Source organism: Podarcis cretensis (genome assembly GCF_951804945.1).
Source record: "Podarcis cretensis genome assembly, chromosome: 1".
NCBI classification, from domain to species: Eukaryota; Metazoa; Chordata; class Lepidosauria; order Squamata; family Lacertidae; genus Podarcis; species Podarcis cretensis.
In genome coordinates this window covers 46,032,594-46,055,678 of record NC_137170.1, presented here as the reverse complement: position 1 = coordinate 46,055,678, position 23,085 = coordinate 46,032,594, and the positions used below count along the sequence as shown (strand labels likewise).

Here is a 23,085-nt window from a genome sequence, read left to right as displayed (position 1 = left end):
CCCAGGAGGCACCGTCAGCTGTGAACTTTATCACTCAAGCACCACTTCGAGCAACTGGATCATATGCAGCAGATACTACGATGGGGGCTAATTCAAGTTCACCTGAGGTAAGAAAACTTTGCAAATCAAGCCAAACAGCCTGGGCTTGTAGGAAGCCCGTTCTGAAGCTCGTTATGCGTACTTTCAAATGTAGGTAGAACATGTTTGAGCAACTTGACAAATCCACAGGTGCTGTACTTGATTGAAAGAGTTGCCTTTCATCCCTTTTGGTTTGATTCCCTTTGGTACATATAGCCTGAGAGCGACTGAGACACCTTACAAACAATTAAACAAACCACTCTGGTAGGAGAGCTGTGAAGTATTTATGCATGTAGGTGGAACTTGTTACAACACCGAGTGGCTATTTTTAATCTATTTTTCTTTCTTTCTTTAGGGCTTAGCAAATAATCGAAATTTGGCAAGACCGGTATGTATGAAATGGGGTAAACACCTTCAGAACATAAGTTTGTTATGATGTGTGTCAGGGGAGTGGATGTTAGGATGAAAACGTGCCATAATTTCAATCGCAAATACACTGTATACATGGATAAATGCTGATTGTTGTGGTGGTTCACCAGATCTTATAATTTTCATCATCCTGTACCAGCACACTCAGATTCTTACTTTGTTCTTGGGAACTGTTCCATTTTCAAAATGTCTCTCATTACAGATTTATTTCTCCTCCTTTTTGTTCCTTTCTCAATTTGATTCATGGAAGTACGATTGTATGTTAGTATATAAGGTTCTACACAATGTTTTCTGTTTAGGGGCATTCAGGATTTATCCTGAGAATATTAGATTAAAAAAAATTCGGAACTCTAAGGATGCCAGATAGTTTGTCTCAAATGAGAGCAGCTTTTCATTCAGCGGGTTTTACACATTAAAAGCAGGCTATAGTGCGACTGTAAAAATTATATGGAAAAGGCCTTTCAGAAGCTTATCTTTTTATATTGGGAGATGTACTGAATCCCATTCCCCCCAATAATCCTCCCCAGTGCTGTATCAAAGTTGCAATAATAAATACAATAAAGAATTGCAATAATAGCAATAAAGAATAGCAATATGGGATACATTAATTGGGGTGTTACTTCCTATTATTTCTTTGAACAGGTATGTTTTTGTACTGATGAATGGCTACCAGTGTTGAAAACAACTGAGCTACCCCTCTTTCTCTGAGAATTGGGAGGTGCTCTAATAGTGTGGCTAATCTTTGGTCCTCAGTGCTTTTTTTCTAGAAAAATAGGTGCCGGTACTCACCATGAGGCTGTTACAGTAAGTGCCACACTTTTTAACAACAAAAAAAGAGGTGCCGGTATTGCGTACCCTTGAGTACCCCCTGAAAAAAAAGCACCGAGTCCTCCAGATATTGGACTCCAGGTCCCATCATCCCCAGCCAGCATGGTTAATGGTGGTGTGAGTTGTAGTCCAGCAATATCTAGAAGGCTGCAGGTTCTCCATCCCTGTATCAGAGACTCAAGAGTGTGGTGATAATGCCTTGTGTAGGTTGCAACACACCTGCTTTAGATATTACAGTGAAGATGGACAAAATTCAGAATTATTTGTGTGCCCAGCCACAGAGTCCCCCACCCGGCGTGCCTAACTACTGAGTGGGAAATGAATGGACACGACAACTGTCTGGGATTTAAAATGGCTTCAACTTTATTGATTTCAGATGTAGGAAGCCTTGGCATAGGTATTGGGCACATATCCCTCTCAGCCCCACCCCTGCTGGGGGGCTGAGGCATGACAGAGTCTATTCGGGGGTAAATCCATCACAAAATGCAGGTTTGTGCAGATGGCCTCCAAATGCCAAGGGAAGCTCTATGGCCCGCTAGCCCTACTAAGTGGTTCTTGGGACAGAGACTCTCCACCAGACCCTTCTAACAGGGTACCCTGTTATCACTGCCACAGAGAACAGGGGCTGGGTGAGTCACCATTTCACCGCACACGAATTGGATGAAAGACTATAGGATTCCACCCAAGGCCTAAACCGCCAAAGTTGTGACTAGGGCTAAGGGGAAGGCAAAACCTGCAAAACAGGGAAAATTCATTCCTGGCTCCAAATACAGCAACTGTCAAAAGACCACAGCAAAGCACTCCTAGCTGAAAAGGAAATGTTAGAGCAGTAATAAACTATTAATGAAAGGGTGGGTGATGCTCCCGGCTGATTGGATGCTGTGCTGAGGGGTTGGCCAGGCAACTAGATGGAGGATGGAGTCCCCCCCCCCCCCCAGGGCCAGGGCAGATTGGCCCCTTTGAATGGATGGGTTTGGCAGGAACCCGTCAGCATCTGCTGTAGCTGAGGGGGACAGGGTAAAACAGCTAAGGTAGCATGGCGTGTCTGGGGGGAAAGGAGGCACTGCGTCAGGCCACAACCACCATGCACTGGGAGGATGCTAAGCAGCCATTCTGTACCACTTCTGTTTGCCTTAACAGCTGTTGCAAATCCCAAAATGATTCTGGCCATATTGAAGTCCTCTGTAGTGGTGGAAATATCACAGTATTCAGCAAGAATGGGATTATTACTGATATGAGGCCTATTGTGTTCTCCTCTGCCCTCCCATGACCATCTCACAAGAGGGAGAGCAGGCATGAGTTGGTGGACCTGCCTCCCTGGACAGCCTCATTCTTGCAGCCCCCCAAGTATTGGGGGCTGGACATCTCCATTGGTGAACCTGCTCTACTCAGAAAAGGTCTCCATGTGATTTAGAACCCAATTCTAAAAGAGGGGGCTGCAAAAATAGCAATGGAGACTTGTGAGAGTACTGGGGGTCAGTAGGCTCATAACTGCTTTCCCCCTTGTATGATTGTAATCATAGGGGGCAGGGGGATTGACAGAAAGTACACCATAATGGAACACCTTGGCTTATACAGATTGCCAAATTAATATTAAGGGTATTCACAGACCCCAATATTCACCATGTATTTCTTTCGGGTTTTTTTTTTTTTTAATCCAATCAATTTCTGAGTTGCTTTGAGCTCTCTCAGTTTTGATCTGTGTTTCGGTTTTCAAGCTGATTTGTACAAAACGAAGTTCTGTGATTCTCCATTCACTATAATGGGGAATCTAAAAACAGCTATAAATTTTCCTTCTTTTGGTAAAAGTGGATGAAATTTACTGGCCCAGAGTGCATTAATGCAGCAAAATTGCAGACAGATAGGTTCTGTGACTTTTTGTGGGAAAAGTAAAAGATTACTTTCTCCCATCATGTCTTATGGGTGGGGGGGGGGGAGCAGATAGTGGTCTCTTTCTTACTTCATAGCTAATAGGAGGATGCTGAGTGGTGTGCATTCTTGCTTGTACATTTGTTTAAACTTTGCATCTTCACACCTGCCCTTTTCTGGTGGTTATTTATGTCCTTCAATAGGCCTTACATGCCTAGACCTTTGCAGGCCTCTGATATGCATTTTAGTGTGAGGCTGTTGAGAATGCTGCCTGCAGAGTTCTGAAGAACTTTGAGTTTGTTTGTTTGTTTATTAATGTAGAACATGGGTAGGCAAACTAAGGCCTGGGGGTTGGATTGGGCCTTCACACAAGGTCTGAGGGACAGTGGACTGGCCCCCTGCTGAAAAAGTTTGCTGACCTCTGATGTAGAACGTAGATTTTTCTAAAATTAAATTAAACTTTTAACTTTTAAAAATATCCTCTGCTGCTGTGCTTTACAAACAAACAAACAAACAAACAAACAAACAAACAAACAAACAAACAAATCCAGAGCTCTACAGTGCTCTGTAGGCAACATTTTGGTCAGCCTCAGTCTGGAATAGCTCATGATCTGAGAGAAACATAGCAATTTATAGGGACACATTGATACAAGGTATGAAAAATTTCAGAAACAAGGTGCCATGAGACTTTGTTTGGCCCCAGTGTAGAAGGGCTGCTGACACCACGCTTCCACCCCAATCCCCCCAATTTGTTTTATTTAACACCCACACAGAACCGATGCACACCCCTAACTAATATAATATAGTAGTAATATTGCGGTTTCCTTGGAATCAGCTTGCTTCATATATGAATGTTTCCTAGGAGATGGAACTGAAATAGGCTTTTGGTAAGGGTAGAAAAATATTGAATCCAATCCAGTCTAAGCCTACTCCGCATTAGATTCCAGCCCACATGCAAACTCCTCAAGATGTTCTGTGATGTTCTCAAAGCTGCAAGGTGCTCACTTAGAGGTACCCTGAGTGCCTTCCATCAGCTTCAGCTGGTGGCCCAGCTATGTCCCTATCTGGACAGGGATAGCCTAACTCAGGCATAGGCAAACTCGGCCCTCCAGATGTTGCGGGACTGGAGAGTGGAGAACTGCAGGTTTCTCACCGCTGCTTTATGCAAAGGATGCCTCTATGTGAATCTTGCCTAGCTGCAAGTCTAACCATGGCACTTCAAATTCTGAAGATGCTGGAATGGGCCTTCCAAATTAAACAATTGTAATCTCCATTCATACCAATGTTTTCAGCATGCAGGGCCTCACTGGTAGATCTTAAAAGCCTTGTGGGATCACACAGGGGAAGACATTGCCTAAGGTAACTCAGGGATTCAACCATGTGGGGCTTTAAAGGTCCAATTCAGTCTCTTGTAGCGAGCCTGCAAATCACCTGATTTGTGTTCTTTGCAGACTTCAGAATGTTTACTGGGCATCTACAGCATTGCTATAAATATCTGATAGATTGCATTTGCTTGATGTTTCACAAGTTGTGCAGGCCTACCATAAACTGAGGAAGACATAATGTATGGTTTTGTGGGCTTGTTTCTTCCTGGTGTACCAATTTGCACAGAGATTGAAGCATGTTACTTTAAATTAAATATGGTAACAAGGCACCATTAAGTGTTGTGGGGGGAGGAGTGCTTTTGGATAAATTCAAGATTAAACTAAACAAGAAGGTTTAGTTTTAAGACCATTTGTTGGATTGTCTATATCACTTTGGAGTGGCTGGAAAATAAACCAAGCTGCTTCTTAAAAAACTGAGAATGACTTAGAATTTGAATTAGCTCAAATCAAATCCAAAGAAATTTTCTGGGGGTCCTGCTACCCACCTTTTGTTGTTGTTGTTGTTGTGAACGTTATGAGTTCCCAAATGTCAAAATTCTGAGCTTCAGAATCTTACTTATGTGCTGTTTTATTTTTTGATTATAACCAGAAATAGGTGTCTGGTTATAATTTAGGGCTGTTGTACGGCTAGGGTTTTATAAGAATGACTAGTGTTTCCGGCTTCCCAAAAGCCTTGGGAAAAGAACTTCAGGACTCCCCCCCTCTCTCTCTCTCTCTCTCTCTCTCTCTCTCTCTCTCTCTCTCTCTCATAACTTTTCATTTGGTTTTATCAAACCTCTTGACTTGACAAGATGTCACTCTATTTAGCTATGTTGGGTGGCATTGATGGGAGTTGTAGACCAAAACATCTGGAGGGCACTTGGTTAAAGTAATGCAAGCCTGTGTAGTAAGTGCAAATGATACCACTGCCTATTCCTCAGCAAAGTTACAACTGACACAAAGTGTTGTGTACATGTTATGTATGGCTGCTGGGAGGCTGTAAACAGTGAGGTCAAAGGAAAATGAAATGCAGAAGGCATAGATGGTGATGATTAAGTTATTAGCAGTGGTAATTCACAGTTAACAATGGCAATTCAACAAGAGGCTTGAACAGTTTGTTTAAAAATTCTTCTTATTATTTTTACTCTTATTCTTAATCTAATTCTACAATGCTGTTGTTGTCGTTTTTGTTGATGATGATTGGCTGTGTTATCACCAACAACTGTTTTCTGAATGGCCATTGTTAGTAATGCAATTTATCACCATACAGTCATACCTTGAGTTACAGACGCTTCAGGTTGGGTTTTTTTGGGTTATGGACCACCGAAACCCGGAAGTACCGCAACGGGTTATGCGCAGAAGCGTTGAATCGCAACCCACGCGTGCGCAGATGCGTCGCTGAAGGTAGCGAACGCTGTGGGTTGCAAACGTGCATCCTGTATGGATCACGTTCGCAAGCTGAGTGTCCACTGTACTTAATTTTCCTCTGACCTCACTTTTTACACCCCTCCTCTCTAAACCATATGTCTCTCTCTGTGTGTATACACACCTGAAACTGATTAACTGGGCTCTAGACTACAAAAGATAAGATCAAAATCCTTCAGAGTACCACAAGACTCTGAGCTATATCCAATATTTCTTATCCAGTACAGCAAAAGTACTTGTACAAGCAGATGGGTGAGTTTTAATGTTGCACAACAGAGGGATTGAATGCAACACTTGCACTAGCAGGAACTCATTATGCCATGTTTCATCTTCACTTGCACAACAATATTTTGCCAGTGGAAGAAGAATAGTGCAAAGTGACTTTAATTTAGTGCTACATTAGATAGAATCCTTCTTGTTTTTACTGAAGAGACTAATGCAGTTACTGCTTTAGAAATGGAAGCTCTTTGAAATGATATATTAAATTGCATTTTCAGTCTGTGTTTTCACAAGACACGGTATATTGTGATTATAATAATTTACATTATAACAATATAAAGTGCAATGCAATCTCCTACACAGATGTTGCATGCTTCCTTTAAGCCTGGGTAAACATTATAGTTCACTTTGGCTCCAGTGTTCTCTCAGTGCTAATGCCTGAAGTCGTGTACAAATGAAATTGGCCACAATCCATATCTATCCCATAGCTGCTTGAGAGATACTATGGTTTGATGTGCTTTCCCTCAAGCCAGCTTCCATCCAATTTGGCAACTTAAGTCACATTCATTTTGCATTTAAATTACGGCTTGTACATTTGAGATAACCATTGCGCATGTGCATTATTTTGACTGGAGCATGCCCAGTGCTCATGTGCACACATGTAAGCACTTCTTTGTGGGTATGAATGGCCTAAATGGGTCATCACAGTCATCTTCATTTTACTTACTTTTTTTTTGCATATGCTGCTATCTTGCCAAGTTCAATTATAAAGTAGTTTTTAGTGATTAAACTTTGAATAACGTTTTCTGTGTGATGCTTCCAGTTTCTTTTGGACCAAATTTGTGGTTCAGTATATTTAAATAGGGACGTGGGTGGCGCTGTGGGTTAAATCACAGAGCCTAGGACTTTCCGATCAGAAGGTCAGCAGTTCGAATCCCAGTGACGGGGTGAGCTCCCGTTGCTCGGTCCCTGCTCCTGCCAACCTAGCAGTTCGAAAGCATGTCAAAGTGCAAGTAGATAAATAGGTACCGCTCCGGCGGGAAGGTAAACGGCGTTTCCGTGCGCTGCTCTGGTTCTCCAGAAGTGGCTTAGTTATGCTGGCCACATGACCCGGAAGCTGCACGCCGGCTCCCTCGGCCAATAAAGCGAGATGAGTGCCGCAACCCAAGAGTTGGCCACGACTGGACCTAATGGTCAGGGGTCCCTTTACCTTTACCTTTATATTTAAATAACTAAATAAATGGTACTAAAAAACACAACTGTAGCAGCATCCTGTCCACTGTAGACCATCCAAGTCAAGGACTCCAATGCCTTGAAATTAAAACATTTATTCCTTGCAAGTTCAGTCCAGTGTATTTCTGCCTGTTGTACCAGGTTGGGCGACTGCTGATGAGAAGCCTCTCGTAAGCCCAGGCACGTCCAAAGTCCGTTTTGGGGGCCTAATCCGGCCCACCAGTTGGTTTAATCTCCTGAGAACTCATGTGTTCTGTCACCTTAGTGAATTTTACCCTCAGCTTTATGTTTTTTTAATATATAAATATTTTTATTGTTTTCACATTTTCCATAACATCCATATTTTATATCTTTTTTTACAACTTCAATTTAGCCTTCAGACCTCCTCCCTTCCCTCCATGGGTTTCTAAAATAATTCCCAATTAACTGCATGTTATTAATATACCAATTCTTAATCAAATATGTAAAAATAATAATCCTATAATAAACATTCACAATACAAGCTCTTCAAAATTCTGCCAATAATTTTAAGTGTTTACAATGGTCTTTTAAATAATTCAAATATTTACTCCATTCTTTTTCAAATACTTGATCTCCTTGGTTTCTGATCTTTCCTGTCAGTCTTGCCATTTCTGCATAGTCCATTAGCTTAATTTGCCAATCTTCTTTTGATGGTAGTTCTTCTTGCTTCCATTTCTGGGCTGGTAATACTCTTGCTACTGTTGTTGCATACATAAATAATTGTTTGTCTTTTCTCGGTAGCTCTTCTCCTATTATACCTAACAAAAAGGCTTCTGGTTTCTTAACAGATGTATATTTAAACATTTTCTTTAACTCATTATAGATCATTTCCCAGAACACCTTTACTTTATCACATAACCACCACATATAGAAAAGAGTAAAAAGAAGTTCCTTCTTTTTACATTTCCAGAAACATTTGAACTAGTTTTATACATCTTTGCCAGTTTGCTTGGTGTTAAATACCAACAATATATCATTTTCATATAGTTTTCTTTCAACGCACAGCATGCAGTCTTCTTTAACTTTTTTCAGCTTTATGTTTGATTGGCTAAACTTGCACTGGTAGTCCCTCACCTTTCATATTAGTAATAGTAATAGTCACTATTAGTAATAGTCACTGGCAAACAGTGCAACAGAACATGACAGTCATGGCTGATTCACATGGTGATTTCCAAATGGATAGCTCTTCCCATCAGGTTGGACATGGTGTGGTAATTCGGTCTTGTGATGTTACCATGACGCCACAGGGTTTGAAATCCCACCATATCTTGCCTCGTCACAGTTTCCAAACAATTCCAGCAGTGTCTTGTGAAGCACCACACTAATTCCAGCATTGTGCTGTGAAGCACTGCACCACATTGATTATTGTGTGAGAAGTTCACCAAATTGAAATTCAGACCACAGAGGCAGAACAACATAATGAAATTGGGCAATTGAAGGAGGCGGAGAATTCCTTTGTGATTCATCCAGTAGAGACTTCTGAGCAAATCAGTCAGGCTCTGTGTGCTCATGTTTCTTTGGTTTGTCTCCATTGTGTTTTAGCACGAGCCTGGGGAAACGTAGTTTGCCACAACAGGTTACATTATCATTGTTTATTTATGTTATTATTTATTAATTTGCTGTACCTCCTTTCATCTGAGGATCACAAGGTGGTTTACAATATACCTAACATAATAACAAACAAAAACTATAACCCTCCCCACAGTTTAAAAGGCCATAGATTGTTTAATTACCCAAAGGCCTGGAAGAAGATGAATGTTTTTGCTTTTTTGCTTGGCGCCTAAAGATAGGGAAGCGGGTGGCGCTGTGGGTTAAACCACAGAGCCTAGGGCTTGCCGATCAGAAGGTTGGTGGTTTGAATCCCCGTGACGGGGTGAGATCCCGTTGTTCGGTCCCTGCTCCTGCTAACCCGTCAAAGTGCAAGTAGATAAATAGGTACCGTTCTGGCGGGAAGGTAAACGGTGTTTCCGTGCGCTGCTCTGCTTTGCCAGAAGTGGCTTAATCATGCTGGCTACATGACCCGGAAGCTGTCTGCGGACAAACGCTGGCTTCCTCAGCCTATAGAGCAAGATGAACATGCAACCCCAGAGTCGGTCATGACTGGGCCTAATGGTCAGGGGTCCCTTTACCTTTACTAGAGATATGGCATGAAGGTGCTAGGCGAGCCTCCCTGGGGAGAGCATTCCACATCAGGAAGTCACTCCTGAAAAGACTTCTTGTTTTGCCACCCTCCAGACCTCTCATGGAGGAGGGACCTGAAGAAGGGCCTCAGATGATGATTGCAGGGTCCGGGTAATTTCATAAGGAGAGAGGTGGTCATTGAGGTATTGCAGTCCTGAGCCATTTAAGGCTTTACAGCCATACCTCGGGATAAATACGCTTCAGGATAAGTATTTTCGGGTTGCTCCGTGGCAACCTGGAAGTAATGGAGAGCGTTGCTTCCAGGGTTTGCAGCTCGCGAATGTGCAGACGGTCAAAATGATGTCACGCGCATGTACGAAAGCGGCAAAACGCGACCCGCACACGTGCAGACATGCAGTCGCGTTTTACATTCTGTTTAGGATGGGAACGGGGCTCTGGAATGGATCCCGTTCACATCCCAAGGTACCACTGTATAGGTCAAAACCAGCACTTAGAATTGGGCCCCTGCTCTTCCCAGCTCCTGTCTTCCCAGGCACATCTCCCCTCAAGAAAAAAACAACAGTAACAAAACCCCACATATTTTTTTTTTAAAAAACACAGAGTTAAAACAATTGTAGCAGCGAAGCTGCCAGATGCACAGATATGAACTTGTGCAGCAAGGAACAAGCTGTCACTGATAGACTTGTTTTGCTTTTAATGATTCCAGGAGGCTGGAGCCAGAGTCAGGGCCGTAGCAGTAGCTGAGTCAGGAAGATTTCTGGAGCCGGAAGCCCAGTGAGCTCAGTGAGGAGCTATTAACCCTGCAAAAGCAAAGAGGAGTCGGAGACTCATATATCCAGCTCCTTGTCTACCTGCTCTTATGCTGAGACCCTGTTTGCAGCAGGTCCTCCATTCTCTACCTTCCCCAAGTGTGTGTGTGCGGAGATCCCTACTTTGGGAAGTGATGAAGAGGGCTCACTATCAAAGATGGGCTCCCAGTACGTTTCCGAGCACAATTCAAAGTGTTGGTGCTGACCTTTAAAGCCCTAAATGGCCTCGGTCCAGTATATCTGAAGGAGCATCTCCAACCCCATCGTTCAGCCTGGACACTGAGGTCCAGCGCTGCGGGCCTTCTGGTGGTTCCCTCGCTGCGAGAAGCCAAGTTACAGGGAACCAGGCAGAGGGCCTTCTCAGTAGTGGCGTCCGCCCTGTGGAATGCCTTCCCACCAGATGTCAAAGAGAAAAATAACTACCAAACTTTTAGAAGACATCTAAAGGCAGCCCTGTTTAGGGAAGCTTTTAATGTTTAATAGGTTACTGTATTTTAGTGTTTTGTTAGAAGCCGCCCAGAGTGGCTGGGGAAACCCAGCCAGATGGGTGGGGTATACATAATAACTTATTATTATTGTTATTATTGTTATTGTTATTGTTATTGTTATTAAAGAGGAGAGGTCTCATAAGGACTCTCCTTGGCTAGAAATGACACTCAGAGAAATGTTTCCTGCTTGGGGTTGTGAGGCTTGACTCTAATAAATTTCTACTTATTTGTTTCTCTAACTCTTTAACACTTTTTTCTAAAATATGCAATACAAACAGGGCAGGTGTTTTGTGAAGTACTGCATTGCATCAGTGAGAAATCACCAAATTGCAGAAGCAAAACTTTTCCCCGTTTTATGCTATGTCATTCATTTCCCATCCTATTTGTATATATGCATGTTAATGGGCACCCTCAAATCCCCATGTCCATTCATTTATTGTTGCTTTTTTATATCAGCACAAAGAAGAAACTCCTTTCAGACTCCTCACAATAAGAATACTGAGAGCCAGGAATATCCAGAAGGCAGATATTTGTGAGTATCTCTGTCTGTTGCTGCCAAATATTCCATCCTTCTAGAGCTGGGTGGGCAGACTTGCAGATCTACTTTGTTTTTGCTAGAACCCTGAGGTTGATCAACCACAGCCAAAATTTTGTACCACAGTACAAAATTGTGGCTCAGCTGGGCAGCCATAGGCTGTGTACACCTTACCAGCTTAACATGCAATGAGGCTTTTCTTTTTCTCAGTCCAGATTGAAGCTGTTTTTTTTTTTTTTGGGGGGGGGGGAATCCATCAAAATACAACACTGCATAAGAAATGCCAGGATAGATACAGGATATGTATGGATTGGGGCTAATGTTGTGTGCACCCTGCTTCCCAAACCAGTGGTGGGAGCGCACTGTATGCAGAGTAAACAGAAATGTGTCTCACTTAGCCATATGCTAAGAATTAAGGAACAGGATGCCTTTGTGCACATGATCAAACTGGAAATTTGTGATTAGTAGCACAGTTGAGCTCTCAAGCCTTTTCACAGAAAAATCCACTCCAGGAGAATTGAAGTTGTGGCAGAGACTGTCATAGCTTTAAGAAATATGGTTTATTCACATATTTACAACATCAGTCTGCATGGAGAGAGTCCAGATCTTACAGCATGGTCATTTCAAGTAGGGCTTGAACAGGAGTCAAAAGCATCTCTCCCAGCCCGCCAGCCTTCAGCCATCCTGCCCAAGATGGATCTCTGTCTTTTTTTTCTCCCCCTTCTTCCCAGCACATCTTTCTAAAGACACCCTTTTATTGTCATCTCACACCCAGTTACCCTGGCAATCTTCTGTCTGCCCAGGCCCAAGATTCCTCTTAGATGGGCAAATTATTATTTATTTATACCCCGCCCATCTGGCTGGGTTTCCCCAGCCACTCTGGGTGGCTCCCAACAGATTAAAAACCTTTTGTCATGTTAATGCCTCTATCCCAGGTGAGGTTTGGAAAGGAAGCTTAGCTTGTATTTTTCCACTGGCCTGCAATCTTTGCTTCAGTACTCCAGATAATGAAGATTTTACCATTTATTAATTTCTAGGGTTTTTGGGGTCCCCAAAATGTATAACACTATTGTTGAAGTTGCTACTGCTTTGGTAAATTGAGCATTCAGTCTTCATGCAATGTCTGCAAAGGGTTCCCTTATTTCTGGAGTGGGTCTATCGGCAAGAGAAGACTTGTCATGATCCCTCAAGATCCTGCTGGCATCTATATGATGAAGGAGGAACATGGACTGAGTCAAGATAGACCACCAGGGTCATCTGAAATATACTTTCTACTTGACCTTACACAGGGGTAGAATTCTGCCCACACTGCCACTTCCCTTACAAAGCTTGCACAGTGGCAGCTTCTCACCAAAATCTTATGAGATTCTGTGCACACCGTGAGGTCTCGTGAGGTTTTGGTGAGATCCCGCCAGAAGTTGCTGCTGCCTCTACTCCTATTCCACCAATGGAGGGAGCAGTGGGTTGGAATTTAGTGAATAGGAAGGCCATGATGCTTCATTTTCTTCTTCTTCTTCCAAAATCAGGATTTGTATTTGACACCAAAGTGCTTCAGAACAAATCAAGCTGTTGTCTGAAGTACCAAATCAGGTTGTGAACTGAATCTTGTGGTTGGTGCACACCCCAGTTCCACACAACAGTTATCGTTGCAAAAGAAATCCACACTGTCCACCAGATTCCATGAACCTTCAAATGACAATTCTCATCCATCCTTTCTGAATAATGTTTGATTGTCAAGGGAATCCTTTAAAAACAACTGCATTGAAACAAAACAAAACCTAAATATATGAAACCCCATGGAAAAAGCATCCTTAGTTTTAATGGCTCCCCACCACCCAATCCTCAAAATAAGGTTCCTTATGGAAAGGTTTGTCTTTTAGGGTTATATGTAGAAAACAAGTTATTTCTGGTTACGTTGCAAATGTTTGGCCGCGGTTATCTCTGTGACTTCCTTTCATTTTAGACACCTGGGGCAGACAGATATGTTGTCTGACAGGCAGAATACTTCATAGCTATTAGGAACATGATACAGTATGTGCCCCAGTGACTCCACCACACTTTGTTTCCTGCTTATAGCTTCAAGTAATGACTTATTAATTGTAACAATGAGTCAATTGCCACTCTGTGGCATTGCAGAAACATGAAACATCTTAACATTGCTGTTTCATATATTGTTACACGGGGATGGCTGTTGTGTCATTTGGCAGCAACACAGGATCCAAAGGCAACGTTTGATTTCCTAATCCTTCCACCCACAGGGACAAGGAGAATGTGATCTGATTTGACCAATGGTTTCTCTATGTTCAAGTAGGAACTTTTGAGTTTTCATCCACTATTCCCACATTCCTGCTCCTCCTTGCTTCATGGGATAAAGCCTTCTATCCCCCACCCCACTTTTGGACTTCAATGGTCATGCTCACATGTCATAATGACCAAGCCCAGTTTTCTGGTTCATTGTGGTTCTTCTTGTGTGTCAGCAGTGTGCTGCTACATGCTCCGTGATCATTCCCATTTTGCTGCTCACCAGGAATGAATGGGAGAAACAAATTAGGAAACCACAAATTAGCTTGGCTTCCTGTTTCCTCACATCTGAATGCTCCCCCCTTCCCAATAAGCCAATTTGTTATTGTCTTGTGGCAGCCTTTCCCAGCCTGGAGCCCTCCAGTTAACGTAAGGAAGTTCATGGAAGAAAAGTTTCTCATCCCTTTCCTCCCTCCCTCCCACCAGCTTCTTGTGCTCCAGCCTGCATTGTTTATGAAGGCCCACAACCCACCAGAGGATTTTAGGGGCACAGCTGGCCATGGGGTAAGGCAGGTGGAGGCAAGAGGATTATTTCCTTCTCTGAGCTTTCTTGTTTTTGGATCCATGCTGATGAGCATTAAGTGGGATAGAAGGGAGGGGATGTGGCTTTTTTAATTAACACCCAAGGTATTACATATTCAAGACAATGCTAAACGAGTGTGACTCCTTTGAAGATTGCAGCTGCCAAGAGATTCATTATTGTTGACTTACATTGCTACATGGCAATTAATTACCAGTCACTGGACACATATGAGTTCAACACTCTGCAAAATGTCTTTTCTTGTACATGTAAAAATGCAAAGCTCTTAAGTGCTGGCTAGTGATGACAAAATGATATGCTTATTAGGAAAGAGGTGATGTAATAGGAAGCTGCAATTATGTAAGAGAGAGGCCTAAAGTTTGAGACAAATGGTACAGGTGGATTCTTTCACGCTCTTTATGAATAATAATAATAATAATAATAATAATAATAATAAATTTTATTTCTATTCCGCCCTCCCCAGCCGAAGCTGGGCTCAGGGCGGCTAACAACAATAAAACAGTACAATGAAGAGGTATTTTTAAACTATTGGCAAAAAGTATATAATACAGATTGTATATAATATCTATATAGACAGTATATATTATATACTGTATATAATAAGATTTAAGGACACTGGAATTTTGGCTAGTTTGGACATTATTGTTACATGCCACCCCAATCTCTGTGTGGTGTGAGATTTGGTTTCTTCAGAATAATGGACAGCGGCGACTGTGGTGTCGTTATGATATGTGGTATATATATATATATATATATATATATATATATATATATACACACAACCTGAACCTACGGTGGAGGGGCTCACAGCCTTAATACCCCAGAAGGCCTTGATTCTCCCTGTCAGGGGTGCTTCTCAGCCAGAGGAATGCACAAGGCAGATAGTGAAATATCTATTATCAAAGATAACACAGTCACTTCTACAGCTCTGGATATATACGCACACCAATAGTAGTAGTAGTAGTAGTAGTAGTAATAATAATAAAAATAAATTTTTATTTATATCCCGCCCTCCCCAACCGAAGCCGGGCTCAGAGCTACAGTGGCGTAGCATGGGGATGGCAAAAGGGCAGTTGTCTCAGGCTCAAAATTATTAGGGCCACAAAATTTCAACACCCAGTGCTGCCTCAATACAGCTGTGCACTTCCAATGCCGGGCTCTGTTGAAAGCTGCTTCTCCATGTGAACCAGGAAGTGGCCTTTCCAGTCAATGGAACGACTCTTATTTTCTTATCTCTGTTGCTGCTCTCTCCCGGGTGATGTGGATGCTGTTAGACAGTTGAATGTGCATGCTAACTTCCTCCATTTCCCTCCCTCCTACTCTCTCCTCTGCGCAGCCCTGGACACTGGCAACCCACGCTATGCTACTGAATGGTTAGGCAGCTATTTCCAGGTCTGTGCTCTATGGAGCAGTTGTGGAAACAGGGTCAGCCCTCCCCACCAGTTTATGTACCACGATGGTGCCTGCATGGAAACTTCCTTTGCACATCCCTTTTCAATTCCTTCCTGGTTCTGGGAGACAGTGGTGCAGGGTAGGGTGGGGAAGCACCCAGCCCTTCACTTGCCTTGGCTGCCTTTTCCTCCTCTTCCTCTTCCTCTAGCTCTGAAGCTTGCCTCCTGCCTCTGATTCTTGCCTCCTGGCTGGTACCGGTCCCCACCAAACACTACCCCCCATCCCCTGAGTCAGACTCCAGCACCCTTCCCTATTGCCCTCACAGACCTACAATTCCCTAAGTGGTTTAACAGACAGTCCCTCCTCCCAGGAAACTGTACTGTAGCTCTGGGAGGGGAATATGGGTCTCTTAACAAACTCTACTTTTTTTGGGGGGGGGAGACCATGACTGGCTAAAGTGGTATGATACTGCTGTAAATTTATAATGCAGATGAGACCTCAGTAATGCTCTATCTGTTTCAGCATTGAAGGACCCCCATATAATTTATCCCCTTATTCTACAGTTACTGAATCTGATTGCTACGTGTGTCTATCCTTGCCAACTGCTACAAGTGAAAAAGTCCGGACCATAACTGTTTCCAACAGTAAAAATCCAGTGTGGAATCAATCCTTTTGCTACAGGATTGACAGCCGTGTAAAGGTGAGGCCATGTGTATTTTTTTCCATGTTGCTCATTCTAATTAGGTTCTCTTAACAAATGAATCTTATATACTATTCCCAAACTCATTCTCTGAGTCTAGGACGACATCTGCATGCAAGAGGGAAGTGGCAGGGTTTGGAGGAACTCAAAGGGTTGCAGAAACCCTAAAATATATTTAGTGAAAAAACCTATGTGTGTGTGTGGGGGGGGGGGGGACAGACGGACAGGGAACCCACCACAAAACAGTGTAGTAAAGACTGATCATGCTCAGCAGACATGGAATACCAACTTTTAGGTGAGGAGGGGGTTTGAGAAAATTGGGGTAGAGGGGTAATGGAATAGAATATCCTGGAAGGAAGGCTGGCTGGAAGCCCGAGCAGGAGCAGTCCACACTGCAACATCTCACAAGGGAACCAAATGGATTCCACCCTGAATGAGCATAGTGACCCAAAGCATTAAAAATAATAATTTAAGCAGTATGCAGGCAAAATGTGGGTATTTACCTTTAGTAATCCCCCCCACATAAGATGAACTCCCAAAGTGTGCAACACTGTTGATTAAAATTAAGAATTTCATTCATTTTTTCAAGTTTAGATTTATAAACGCTGTTAAACAAAACTAAAATAAGCTTACAGACTCTCTTACAATAGCAATCTTCACAAGGCAGTTTACAGAATGAAATAAAAGCAAACACATTGTTCAAACAATATAAAAGCACAGCTTAAAATTATATAAAACAATAGAAAAATAGCAGTCTCCAAAATCTCTTTACTTGCTTCTGAAAAGAGAACAGCAAAGAACAGTTGACATCTGAAAACACAGCTTCGGGGGGAGAGGCCTATAAGTTTTAGGAGTGAGGAACCAGAAGTATAGGCTGTTTTATTTACATATCCCTCATGGACCTAAAGAAACAGAACTTGCATACGCTAGCCTGCATAGTTCATTTGTCATTTCTTTGAAACTCAAAATACAGGTTTCTAAAAAGAATTATTATCACAATGTGTTTCTATTACTAGAATATTCTGGAGCTAAAAGTCTGTGATGAAGATACATTCACCAAAGATGACCACCTTTTCACAGTTCTCTTTGATGTCGGTAAACTGCAAACTGGGCGAACTAGTCGTGTGAACTTCAACTTGAATCCAGCAGTGAGTGGTGAAGTTACACTGAGAAATATACGTACAGTGAAACAACTGCATGCCTGTGATATATTGGCTCAATTTCTACGGAGCACTAAGTTAAACTGTTGCTTAAAGGACATTACTCTTGCTTTGCTCAGTTTTCTAGTTCTGCAGTTGCAGTGAGCTAAGCCATGGATCGTGATTTATCTCCTCAAGACAAACCAAGGGATGTAGCCCTCTAACAAACTTTGTGGTTTGTCTGAAGTGAGTCAAACCATAATCCTGGGTTCAGATGATGTGCTATGCCAACCATGGTTTAGGTCTCTGCATTGCAGAAGCAGCAGGACCAGATGAGAGAGCAAAGCAGATGGATTTTCCTATCTGGGAGCCTGGATGCTTACATGCATTCATGCTAAGCATGACTTAGCAGTACATGTGAACCAGCTCATTGCATTATTGGACTTTACCCTGCATTAGATACTCGCTTTATTGCATTTTGATTAATGTGTGGATTTTTAAATAACATTTCCGGGGCACACAGGCTGATATGATAATGACCAAAAGTGTGAACATCTCAGCAATTTTGGCATGCAGAAACTGAGTTTTGTCAAAATTTGGTCATTTGTGTGCATTTTAAAGAGTAAACCTGTTTGCTGATTTTGCTCATGTATAATGTTGATAGCCAAATTATCGCTTAAATGCTTTTTCAAAATTAAGCTCTCTTAAATTTAGATTACAATTGGGCTGAATATAACATAGAAGTTTTTGCCTTTTAACTTTGAAAATCATGGAGTTTGTCAGTAGGGAAAAATGAAAATGAAAATGAAAATGAAAATCCAATATATTCAGGGTTGTCTAGTTAATTTATTTTTATTATTAAATATGGAACTATAAAATAAGTCACTAAAGCTTAATTGTATTAGAATCCTTTAGAGTATGACAAAATAATATTGTGTTTCATATTGTTACAAACAAGAGATGTACTTGCTACTTTACTTCACTGCTTTTAGAAGCAACACATTTTCTGGACCTGAAGGAATAATTGAATTATGTTCAGATACACAAGTGTGACTTCCCAGATGTAAACTTGCATTAGCTTAGTTCATACATAAGGGAAAGCCATGGTTTACTGCTATGTTTATACATCTATTCAATCCCCCTCTCAACTTATTTTGTGTACCAGAGGAGATTGGAAGACATTGTTCCCGATTTAGAAGAAGTCAGTGTTCCTTGTGACATCTGAACTCTGGGAACTGTGGATTGTTTAAATCATGGCTTGAGAACAGTCAAATCCTGGTTTATTTCACTAACCATAATTTAAACAAATCAAAGTCCCCCAAGTTTGAATGTCATGGGGAATACTGGGTTGTTTAAAATTGGAAATGGAAGCTTCCTGTCTCCTCCTCATGGGCATGGAAGGAGTGGAGAACTACTGGGACTGTTTTCAGGAAGGAACTAAGGTTGTAGCAGCCAAATAGTATACATTGATATTGAAATACTTTGAACACATAAAATGATACTTATGATAATGAGGCGTAATCATTACTTGACTCTACTTTCTTCTCTGCAAGCTGGGAGAAAGGTAAAGTGCCAAAAAAAAAAAATATTATCAATGGATAAGTAGAAAAGCAGATTTTGTATAGGGGGGAGTCATTCTTTTTCCTATTTTTTTTTTAGACACAGGAAGAGTTGGAGGTAGAGTTCACATTACAGCCCATGTGAGTACAACTCTTAATATTGTAAAGACTATAATTTATGTGCAGAATCACATCAGTGCAGCTATAAGAGGCAATTATAATTTAACTTGTGTGTTTGTGTGTAACACAGATGTTGGCGAGACTGTGGATATAATGGTCGATTAGCAGGGCTGCCGCAAACACATTTCTTGCGTGGCTTAGGAATCTGTTATTTGCTGGTGTGTTTGCCTTGGTGAGAGAAATTAGCTGTGCTGAGATTACTCAATGAAACCGAAAAGAGGCTCATTTTTTTACCATCAGCATTTCAGCTGAATTACGAGCATACAATAGGATACAAAAACAAAGCAAAGAAAAAAAAAGTCTCGCCAATTCAAAATATGGCAGGTTTAAAAAATGCAAATTCAAAACCATTTCTTTCATGCTAATGAAATCTGGTGTAAAGATGTGGTAGCACTTTGAGGGGAGGTGTGTGGGAGAAGCCCTCTTGCACTTGTAGGAGCTTTGCGCTGGCTTCCATTAGCAGAATAGCTTAGTTGAATCTGGTCCCGAGGTTTTTATTTTTTATACTAAAATTCAGAGAATGTTATCCACTGAAAGAGTGGCTGTGAAACTGTACATTGGTTCTGTGGTGGCCTCAGTCTTTGGCCCTCTGTGTGTTCCAACCCTGTTTGGATTAGTATATTCACTATCAGGTATCATTCTTCAGGCTGAAAAACTGGCTGCATAGTGGTGTCTTATTTCCTTATATCATTTTTATCCCAGAAACGGATGAAACACATAAAACCTGAACCCATTTATACTCTGCTTATGGTTTACTCTTTGTATCTTAAAAATGCCTGGAAGGGAACTCACCTGGAAATATTCTAAATTGTGTGTCTTTGTTTATTAAAAATGGCACTAACTGCAAATGACCTTAGTCCCAGGAGCTTTGGGAGATGGAGTGCATGCGTCTAAGAGATGCTCCAAATATGTTCAAATAATGTGGGAGAAGTGTGCAAGCGGAGTGTGTACCTCTCCTGGATCTGCTTCACTACGTATATGGGTTGGGAAAATGTGAATCATTAACCTTACTTGTACACCATGTAGTGAACGAAGTAGTCAGGTGAGCAGCAATTGCCAATAGTTTTCCATTTCCCCTTGCATGTAATAGTGATTCATCATGTTTGAAGTGGCTCTAAGATTTGACGCTGGTCCTTCTGAAAGGACAAGGGCGTGTGATTTCAGATTTTTTTCTGACCGTGTCTTTATACATGTTTTCAAAATGCAAGGAGGCCTGACCATTTTAGATGGGGAAGATAAATCAAGGAGGTGTCAGTGGGGAGCTCAGGTGGGGTGACACTGGCGCTTCACATCTCAGCAAGGCATTGGCCTGGCCACAGAGGGCTCAGGCAGGCAGTTGCTGCCAGCAGCAGGAGTTTGAATGGTGTGGCAGCAACTGGTCTGGGGTGTGCTCATTTTGTCAGCTTGGGCAGTGCAGCCTCAGGCAGACAGGGCAGGGGGAGTTCGTTCTGCTGCCCTTGCTTATCTGCCACTGGAGACAAGTACAGTGGTATCTCGGCTTAAGAACTTAATTCATTCCAGAGGTCTGTTCTTAACCTGAAACTGTTCTTAATCTGAGGTACCACTTCAGCTAATGGGGCTTACTGCTGCAACTGTGCTGCCACTGTGCGATTTCTGTTCTCATCCTGAGGTAAAGTTCTGAACCCGAGGTACTATTTCTGGGTTAGCGGAGTCTGTAACCTGAAGCGTCTGTAACCCGAGGTACCACTGTAGCTCAGTGTGGTTCATGAGCGCTAAACATCACTTGAAACATCTCATCACAGAATCATAGTTGGAAGGAATCACTAACTCTTAAGCAGGTGTTATTTTAACTTTGGTTTAATAATTTCTATTGGAACAACTTTCAGTTTGTATGCCATGCCATTTTTCTGGGAATTTTATGTGTGGATTTGTAAAGGGGAACTTCTTGTTCCAAGTTGAGCCAGTTCTCTCTCTCTCTCTCTCTCTCTCTCTCTCTCTCTCTCTCTCTCTCTCTCTCTGTCTCCCTCCCTCCCTCCCTCCCTCCCTCTCTCTCCACTCTCCCATCACTACATACCTGGCATTGGAAATTACCTTTACATTTGGTATTATATGCCATCACAACCATAACAAAATCGATTGATTCAATAGTTAACATTATTTTTTTTATTTTACTTAACAAAATACGTATACCACTTACTCGAACAAAATGCCTCTAAGTGCTTTACAAGACAGTACCAATAAGAAACAAACATTAAAAACAAGATACACAAAAATAAAATATAACAAATAAAATGAGTCATTTAAAAACATTTACACCTACTAAAATCGCAGGTCAACGTGAAATGCCTGGGGAGAATTGCTGGCACCCAAAAATGGTGAAATTTTGAATTTGACAACTGTTGTCGGTGTGTTTGTGTACATTACAGCATTGCAGCTGCGCTTCTTTCTGATATTACGAGACATCAGTATTTGCTTTGGGTGTTACGTGGTCCATGAACAAAATTAGTGATGGGTGAACTCTCTTCAGCTCAATTTGTATATTTCAACACATCTCATTTTTCTGGGCTCGGTACCAATATGTGGAAGTTGTGCTGCAGTTCTGATAACATCATGGGGAGTGTGAATGGGTCAAAATGCCATTTCCTCCTCCCATCTCCTTCTCCCACACCTGTAAATTCCTGAATTCTGCCCCTTTACCTTCACCGACCTTGCTGCAGTGGGAGCAATGGCCATTCCTTTCTGATGCCTGGGACACTGAAATGGCAGCAGCAGGGATTCAGTAGGGATATCCAGGAGCCCTGGAAACCACAAGGCCCAAGGCTTGTGGTTTCTGTTGTGAGCATGTTCAGGGCATCTCAGACTCCTGATATCTCTGTTGAGTAGTTATTGTTGTGGCACACATGTCCAGAAATTTACTGAGCCAGAGAAGAACTTTGGGGGACAAAGTGCTCCGTTCACAAGCTGAGTGCTTCAAGCTGGGGAGCATCATGTTGTGAAGCAGGTGTGTATGAACTTCATGCTTGAGCCAGATGCCATGATTCCTCTGACCACTTGGAGGAGCTGTACACAGGGGTTGGCGCTGTGGTCTAAACCACTGAGCCTCTTGGGTTTGCCTATCAGAACGTCAGCAGTTCAAATCCGTGCGACGCAATGAGCTCCCGTTGCTCTGTCCCAGCTCCTGCCAACCTAGCAGTTTGAAGGCACACCAGTGCAAACAGATAAATAGGTACCGCTGTGGTGGGAAGGTAAACGGTGTTTCTGTGCACTCTGGCTTCCATCACGGTGTTCTGTTGCACCAGAAGTGGCTTAGTCATGCTGTCCACATAACCCGGAAAGCTGTCTGTGGACAAACGTCGGCTCCCTCGGCCTGAAAGCGAGATGAGTGCCACAACCCCAAGGTCGCCTTTGACTGGACTTAACCGTCCAGGGGTCCTTTACCTTTTTACACAGGGGTGAATCATGGAATGCTTTTGCCATCCTCCACTGAGTCTCCACATGGAGGCCAGATTTGCCTAAAGGAGGCAACTGATGCCTCAGTAGGCAGAGACTGAGGAGGTAAGTTCTTCCTCTTCTTAAGTTACTCCATTGGTGTGTTTTTGTTTTCCTGTATTGCTTTGTCGTGTTTCACAAGTGACAACATTTTTTCCTCTTGTTTGTTCATAGGGTCCAAAGACAGCCCCGAGTTGCTGCTGCTGCACGTACTACTGCTCCTCCTCCTGTTCCTCGTGGTGGTGATAATGAAGGAGGCCTTATAGCGACGGGAACACGCTGGATCCGGTGGATTCGCAGTATCGATATCCCTAGGCCTCCTGGCTTCTAACGGAGCACAGGATTCGAGGTTAATAAACTTTTTGTAGTTCTCGAAGAAGCAA

At 42.4% G+C, this 23,085-nt stretch overlaps 1 protein-coding gene across 1 annotated transcript in view; it reads left to right on the top strand.

The window, feature by feature from the left end:
- Positions 1-23,085, top strand: part of LOC307209926 (cytosolic phospholipase A2 epsilon-like) — a 47,130-nt gene continuing 24,045 nt past the window's right edge. The window contains exons 1-6 of the mRNA XM_079965352.1: positions 1-107; positions 434-466; positions 11,362-11,437; positions 16,238-16,374; positions 17,391-17,522; positions 19,173-19,213. Of these exons, the coding sequence (XP_079821478.1) occupies positions 81-107; positions 434-466; positions 11,362-11,437; positions 16,238-16,374; positions 17,391-17,522; positions 19,173-19,213 (446 nt within the window). The 5' untranslated portion in view covers positions 1-80. The remainder of the gene's footprint in view (positions 108-433; positions 467-11,361; positions 11,438-16,237; positions 16,375-17,390; positions 17,523-19,172; positions 19,214-23,085) is intronic.